The sequence below is a fragment of the Limulus polyphemus genome, unplaced genomic scaffold (assembly GCF_000517525.1).
Source record: "Limulus polyphemus unplaced genomic scaffold, Limulus_polyphemus-2.1.2 Scaffold4148, whole genome shotgun sequence".
Classification (NCBI taxonomy): Eukaryota; Metazoa; Arthropoda; class Merostomata; order Xiphosura; family Limulidae; genus Limulus; species Limulus polyphemus.
In genome coordinates this window covers 50,332-58,493 of record NW_013669758.1, presented here as the reverse complement: position 1 = coordinate 58,493, position 8,162 = coordinate 50,332, and the positions used below count along the sequence as shown (strand labels likewise).

The 8,162-nt window shown below is 36.5% G+C and overlaps 1 protein-coding gene across 1 annotated transcript; it reads right to left on the bottom strand.

Moving 5' to 3' along the window:
• Positions 1-1,082: 1,082 nt before the first annotated feature.
• On the bottom strand, positions 1,083-3,814 carry LOC106470661 (probable muscarinic acetylcholine receptor gar-2). Its single transcript, XM_013931225.2, has 2 exons — positions 2,518-3,814; positions 1,083-1,686 (listed from the first exon to the last, which is right to left on the bottom strand). Exons 1-2 carry the CDS (start codon positions 3,812-3,814, stop codon positions 1,259-1,261), a joined length of 1,725 nt encoding a protein of 574 aa, XP_013786679.1. The 3' UTR covers positions 1,083-1,258.
• Positions 3,815-8,162: the final 4,348 nt, after the last annotated feature.

The following is an 8,162-nucleotide window of genomic DNA, read 5'->3' as shown; positions in this document are numbered from 1 at the left end:
TTACTGCTAGATAAAATGTTCTGTTTTTATTTTGTATTAAACCTAGTCGTAAGTAATTCATGTTCTAATGACTGCACTAACCAGTTACTGCTAGATAAAATGTTCTATCTTCATTTCTACTCCTTCTCATAACTTTGAGCGCATCAAAAAACGAAAAACTATGGATTTTCATGCCTCACAATTCTTTGCTTACTACTGATACAGCTCAGGCCAATCAAAGTCTTGTACATATCGTAGGAAGATTCTGAGTATTTACATTATAAAAACTTAGGTAACTAAACAAAAATTTTTTTAGCTTCAATAATTCAAAACTTCCTTGTCAAGCTTTAAAAAAACTGAAAATTAAGCACGATTAGGGACATATTTAGTCATAAAAACAAAACGTGACATAGTAATGCGTTGTTTTCAGTATATAGGTTCTACACCAAGAAAAAAACGTTTTATGTTTCAACTACAGTTGTAATTTCTCATCCTCATACCAATAAAAATATAAGTTATAGCGCTTTTAGAAGTTCATTTTCGTACGTGTGTGACATTTTTCCTATTTATTTTTCTTATTTGAACATATGTTTCCTGATTCAGTGTTAGTTTTTAGACAGTGCTGAAATTCAACAAGGCTTCTATCAATCCGAATAAAAGTTGATAAGTATATAATAATGTTCTAATTATTACAATTAATAAGATAATCACAATACAACTAGTAAAATGTTTCACATAATGCTGCTAGAACAAGACTGTCGTAAAAAAAAGACATAGTGACCTTATAAGTTTAGAAATTATTAGCTTGAAACACTCCATTTCAAAGCTATGTTCGTACCTAATTTAATTTAGAGATGACATAAGCCGTTGTACACAATTCATACACAAATTCTTCAACAACAAATATTTATACATAAATTAACGAATATCTGGTGAAATTTATAGGACACCAGTAGAACCAGGCCTCAGAAGGAGTTTCAACTCTTAGAACCAGTAATGGCTTAATGAGTAATGTTTAAGAGTTTTACGTTAACAAAGTGTATTCGCACTTAATTAAATTTTTTGAATTGTATCACTGGGACAATTAAGTAACGTTAATATTTACATAGAGTCAGAAAAAGAAGATACTTTTATCTAATCTAAAAATAGTTTTATATAGGAGACAACCATACCTATAAGTCTAAAATGCGGAAAAAGAGTTACACTGAAAAGCTAAGTTGGCTATTAACGCAATGTAGTAAGATGAAGGTGGGGCTCTAAAATGAATGAACCCGGATAGCTACGTTTGATGAAAATCGCCTCGAAGAAGTCGATAAAATGTCTTCTTAAACTGTTGGTTCATTAAAGCGTAGCAAAAAGGATTAATGGGGCTGTTAGCGTAGCACAGGAAATACGTAAAATAGAAAAAGTGATAGTTGACACATCCAGCAGAATCGGAACAAAATCCTTCCACCAATGCACATATGTGATATGGCGTCCAACACAAAACAAACGCTCCTAAAATAAAGGAGATAGTTCTCAATGCTTTCCTAGCACGATTTTCAGATTTGGATTTTTGCCTTTTTTCTTTCATATGCTTTTTATCTTTTTTGCCTTTCTTCCCGAGGAATGTTGCGAATTGTGTTTTAGAATGAGATGACGTAAAGTCTTTTGTAGAAGCAACCGTAGCGTTTGGTTGATCATGGTTTACGATTGGCTGCAGCTCATCTGGTTTCGCTACACGTGTTACCATCTTGGACTCAGATATGTTCTCTACCTCCATACTTACCACGCTGTTTTTCTGTTTACATAGTTCAGGTTGAACTGTAGAAAGGTCATATAATATTACAGGGTCAGTATTTACTGATTTGTCCTTGGTTCGTGGTTCAGGTGCATCTTCTGTTGATAGTGGGTTATCTGTGACAGCTACTTCACTGGCCGGAGAGGGCATGGCTACAGAACTTTCTTGATCAATGTACTTAATGTCGGAGGTTTCTAGATATTCTAAAAGTTGTTCTTCTTTTACCGAAGTCAAGTTGAGTGTTTTGGGAGGATGTGGTTGTTCTTCTTTTACCGAAGGCAAGTTGAGTGTTTTGGGAGGCTGTGGTTGTTCTTCTTTTACCGAAGTCAAGTTGAGTGTTTTGGGAGGATGTGGATGTTCTTCTTTTACAGAAGTCAAGTTGAGTGTTTTGGGAGGATGTGGTTGTTCTTCTTTTACCGAAGACAAGTTGAGTGTTATTGGAGGATGTGGTCTTTCGTTGGAATCAACACTTCTGTCTTCAAAAGGAATAGTATTTATTATTTTATTGTTATCAGCTGTTGTTGTTGTAATCTTCGAGTCTAAAGATGGTGCATTTGAAGGGGACATGATGTTTTCAGTATCCAGAATGCTTTCATTTCTGATTGTATCTTTACCTGGGTCCAAAGGAAGATTCCTTTGTAGAACCGAGGGTGGGGGGACTAATTTGGGGATCGGTTCATCAGTAACTGGAGATCTGGCTATGTTTGTATTTTTGATCTTTTCTCGTTTATTATTAAGAGGAGTAGCCTTAGATGCACTTTTATCTTTAGTCATTTTTGTTGGCTTTGAGGACTTCTCTGGCTTTTGATAATCTTCCTCGTCAGAATCAAACATTGGGCTGCTGGACCGGTCCGGATCAGATGCCTCTTTCTTGTCTGAAAAGATGGTGGTTTCTGCATTTCCAGTTTTGTTTAACAAGGTTTTCTGATTGGATGAACAATTCCCACTCCCGTGTCCTACAGCCTGGGAGTTCTGGGGATTAATTGAGTTTGCAGATGTTGCCGTATCTAAATTTCCTGGCTGAGCTGTTTTCGGTTTGTCTTGACAGAGTAAAGTACTCTGTGTTTTGGATAAACCAATCGTCTTGTTTTTTCCTGATGATTTTCCCATGGTCACTAGGCTCTGCATTTTCTTTTGTTTCGCTGCTGACCTTTTCTGCATATCACTGGCTGTTTTGTATATTCCTCCATAAAGAACAAAGAGCACTACTAACGTGGCATAAAAATAACCAAAGATCAGTGATGTGTTGAAGACAGGGTCTTTAAGAAACTGTACGGCGCACTCTCCAGGATTCAGGTCTCTATAACCAATAAAATATTCCCATCCCATGATGCTAATAAAGAAGACTAGGAAAGGGATAATCCATGTAACTGCTACCATGAATATTACCTTGCTTCTAGTTCGCCAGTTTCGGTATTTGGCGGCGATGTTAACAGAGCAGTACCTGTCGATGGTTATAAGAAGTACGGTGTAAATAGAAACAAGACAAACGGTGTGGTCAGTGGCTAACCATAGGTCACAAGGAATGGGTCCGAGATCCCACCGACCAACTAATACATAAACAGCATAGAATGGCATTGATACCATCCCAATAAGAAGATCTGATACAGCTAAGGAAACTATAAAATAGTTACTTGGCTGTCGAATGGCTCGTTCCACAGCAAAAGCCATTAATACCAGAATGTTACCAGCAACGGTAAGTATAATACACAGACCTATGGAGACAGCTATGAATATTGTTAGCCACAGAGAATATGGTGCTACAGGAGTATCAATAGCTGCTGCTGTGTTGTTTGTGGCGTTATCACAAGGAACTGTATCGTTTACACCATTTCTGTTATTTAAACACACGAGCGACAAACCATCTAGAAGCTCTGCTCTTGTTTCTTCTAGCAGTCCTTTGACCTCTGACCCTATGGAAGAGAAGTTGAATAAAAAAGACACACCGCTGTTCCGGATGGACATGTGGTTGTTATGATTTGAAAGAAAAGCAGTAGGGGGCGATGCTGAATCAACCAGGGGCAGGGTCCGTGCCAAAACACTTTCATTGGTCATAATTAACTTCAACAAAGACGTTTTCTATGAATAACCGCTTGTAGAAATTAGTTGAAATTCACATCTTTTTATTTTAGACTCCACAGAAGTTCCTGTTGGAAATATGAAAGAGAGATGAAGATAATATAAATATTAATGGAAGTAATAAAAAAACATTAATTTGTTTGAGTCTAAAAATTCTAGTATTTTAAACTAAAATATTGCAAATAATGTTTGTATCAAAAGCCCCCTAGTGGCACAGTGATAGGTTTGCGGACTTACAACGCTACAAATCGGGCTTCTATACCCGTTGTGGGCAGAGCACAGATAGCCCTTTCTGCTTAACTACAAACAAACAAAATATTATCGAAATTAAATGACGCTATCTCTTTATCAGGTGAATACAAGTTTTGTACAATAGAAAAATTACATTTGCCAAAGTGCCAAAAAAAAAAAAGCTTTCAAACAGTCGTATTTAAAGAGCAGAATACGTTTTAAGATATCAATAAATTGTATTGTGTCATTGCTGATGAAACATTGTATATAGATTTTTATATTTATAACCATATTGAAAACATTGTGTGTTAAAAATAGTAAATTTTGTTACAGTTTTATATAAAAAGCATAAAATTTACAAGCTTCTTGAAATACTCTTTTCCTTACAAATAAATAGCTGCATTAGGCCTAGCTATTATGCCTTGCTACAATGTAAGACTTTTTTGTGTGAAACAAGTAACAACTGTGTGGCCAAAATTTATGAAGAAATTAGAAACTTATAACGGTTGAGCCTCCAATCCTAGATCTTTATAAGAGGGTTGTTACTTTAGCCCGCCACGCTTCAGGGTCTCAGATGTTAATCTCCTCAATTTTAACTTCTTTGATGCAAAATATTGGGCAAGATTATTGAACTATGTAAGTTGGTTTTTACATCCTGGTAGCTCGGCGATAAGTAGTAGGGCTTATAACGTAAATATTGTGATTCAATACCTGCGGTGGACAGAGCACAGGTAGCCCATTGTGTAACTTTGTGCTTAACAGCAAGGCTCAAGGTTCGCGTCGGGATGTTCCTAAATACATTAGGCACTTTGAACTGTAGCTGCATTATACGTTTGTTTTTATTGTTGTTAAGCCACAAAGCTACACAATGGCTATTTATGCTGAGCCCATCACGGGTATCGAATCATAGGCCTTCATTCTTACCGCTGAGCGACGGAGAGAGGGGCAGCTGTGTTATAAGAGTTACAGATAATTCCGTTATTCGGTTCAAAGATGGGCAAAAGCAGATGCTGCTGACAGGCTGCTTTCCCTCGGGCCAGAAACTCAAAATTAGAGATGGTTATACCTGAACCCTTGTCGATCACTCATCAGGCTGTTTAGTTTTAAAAAACCATATTCCATACCGGTTCTTGCCCTTCACGCTATGTATGTAAATGCGTTTTCTCCCCCACCTCCAAGAAAAACTAAAATTGACTCTTCAGAGAATTTTTTAAAATCAAATTGCAAAGAGGGTAGCTGTACGTTATATTCAAACGATGTTGAATATGCAAGTCTGCCATCATGTGACAACCATAACCAATATAAAGCTATGTCGATCAGCATGGTTTTCAGAACTACATATTGATTGTTTGGCGTTTCTTAGGTAGAGGATGGTGTCTCGCTTTTGGAAGTGATATGTAACGGTCATTTTCGACGTCAAATTTTCATGTACTCAGATCGTAAATATGTTTTCAGATAGGAGGTTTAGAATTTCCAAGACAGGATGTCGCTTGTACTTAATGACATTAGAAAATAAAGGAATATAATATCACTTTGGGACACCAGGACTATCCAGAAAGACACCTGCAACAAGTCGTAACCCAACTATGGTAAGCAAAGTGTGGTGTCTTGTAACAAGTGAAAATTCACGATCTCAAACGTCATGGCAAAAGTCGTCCACGTGCTCCAAAAACTGTACGCGACATAATCAAGAAAGATCATCTAGAAACGAGGCCAAAATATATAAATGGGTGCACCAAAATAAGACTTCCAATAATACCTCTCGTTCAACTGCAATATACTTCAAGCATTAGGAGAATAAAACGGGACTTCATGATATTCGATATTCTGTGTGATTGAATTGTTGCAACGGACACTGGAATATACTTTTACATACTTTTACACTAGATGTAATATAGAAAGCATTCAGTAGTGATAATGTGCGCTAGTCACGACAGTCTTACGACGGAACATCTTGCAATGAAACTACGCTGCATGGCTATTGCCTAAATGCATGGTCATCAGATAGAGCATGACTAGACTTGGCGAAATAGGCTGTAACGACGTGGTAAGGCTCCAAAGTCGTTTCGATATAAAGTACTCAACCTCTGTAGATATAAACTCGCCATTTTAACCTATATCTCTACCTCCTGCAAATTCAGATTAGATTTAGTTTTAATTTTAGCGGACAAAGAATTTAATCAACTAACACTAAAATTGTTTAAAATAACTCTCATACTTTTGATGTCAGTCTTTTAAAGAAACAACATTTAATATTAGAATTAATAAGTAATATTAGTTTCTAGAATTAACAATTTTTAAGTTGCAAAGAAAAAAATCTTCGTCAAATCTTCAAAGAAATCATTCCTAGAATCTTCTTACGACGATAAAACAATAACTTAAATGAGAAATATATTCAAAATGTGAGTTTGATGTAAAATGCCAAACTTACCTCTTTATTCACTTCAGTTTATAATATAAAGTGTGACGCTTCGAAGTCGGAGACATTATCAGATATAGCTCATCCATTCTGAAAACAAATAGGAAATTTTGAAACCATGAGTACACGAATTAGAGGTATTAAACATAGTTAGGCGGAGTGTGTTTCTTATTTGTTTGTTGTTAAGCACAAGGCTACATAATGGACTATCTGTGCTGTGCACACCACGGTATCGAAATTCGGATTTTAGCATTATAAGCCTTCAGACTTACTGCTTAGCCACTGGGGGTTATGGCGGCTTATGTGAAAAAACTGAATAACTATGACAGAGAAATCGAACCCACTCTAGAACTAATTAACAAAGGTCCTGCAGTTTTGGAAAGGGGAGTACAAGAAACGGGAAAACTTGCGGCATAGACAAGTTTCCAGTAAAATGTTTAAACGAAATTAGATTTTGTAGGAATTAAATATTTGTATCTCACTTTAAGGAGGAATAATGCCAATAGACTTTAAAAGGTCTGTTTCTGTGCCGGTACTCAAGATATTTAAGGTGTGAACTGTGACACGTATAGGACTACCGGCTTGATGAGACACATATCAAAAGTTTTGCTAAAATGAAACATAAGGTTGAGACTGAGCTGTTAGGAGATCAAAATTGTTTTAGAAGAAGTCAAGGCGCGCGAGTGGGTATATTCGCCCAAACGATGTACATATTCGCCCACAGGATGTTAGGTCCAAAAGCCATAGAAGTTCAAATAAATCTTTATGTATGCTTCATAAACTCTGAAGAAGTATTTGGTGATTAAGTACGAGAAGATAATGGAGGTCTTGCAGTAGACTGAGTTAGCTCAAACTGATATCAGAATCCTAAAGGAAGCAGCAGTTTGAATTGACAGAGAACTAAGTAGTTAGTGCGCGGTTACGTATGGCCAGGATGATACTGTCAAAGACATTCCATAATTTGTATGCAGAGTGGCTAATGAGAGAGGTAATTATTGATACAGGAAGGTTAACGGAAATAGAATCCGTAATAAGAGGTATGATGATGATTCAACACTTACGAGTGAATACGAGAAAGATATCCAACGGTTACTTGAAATATATGTTGATAAAAGAAAGATGATGGACTCAAAATAAATGGTAACAAAACTAAGAATATGTTAGTTTCACAATCTGAAGAAGCTCTCAGAATATGCATCAAAGTAGAAGGTAAGCATGTGGAGGAGTTTATTTAATTAGAAACAATATCAGTAGTGATGACAAATATGGAAAAGAGATAAAGCGAAGGATAGGAATGACAAAAATAGCATTCTTTAATCCAAAAGAATTTCACGTGAGATATTTAAAACCTGAACTGAGGAAGAGACGACTCAATTGTTACGTGTGGGGTCAGTCCTATTCTACAGGAGTGTGTGTGGGTGGGGGGGGGGGGAGGAACGTGGACCTTGACTCCTGAAACAAAACGACAGTTGTAAACATTTGAAATGTGATGTTATAAACTAATGATGACGAGCAGATACACAGAATGAAAAACTGATAAGGAAGTATTGAACATGCTAAAACAGATGCTGAATGTGAAAAACGGAAGGTTCGCTAATCTGAGGGAAGGCCTGCTGAGATTTTGATGGATAAAATCGAAGGAAGAAGAGCAGATTAGAAATGGAAAACTTGAAT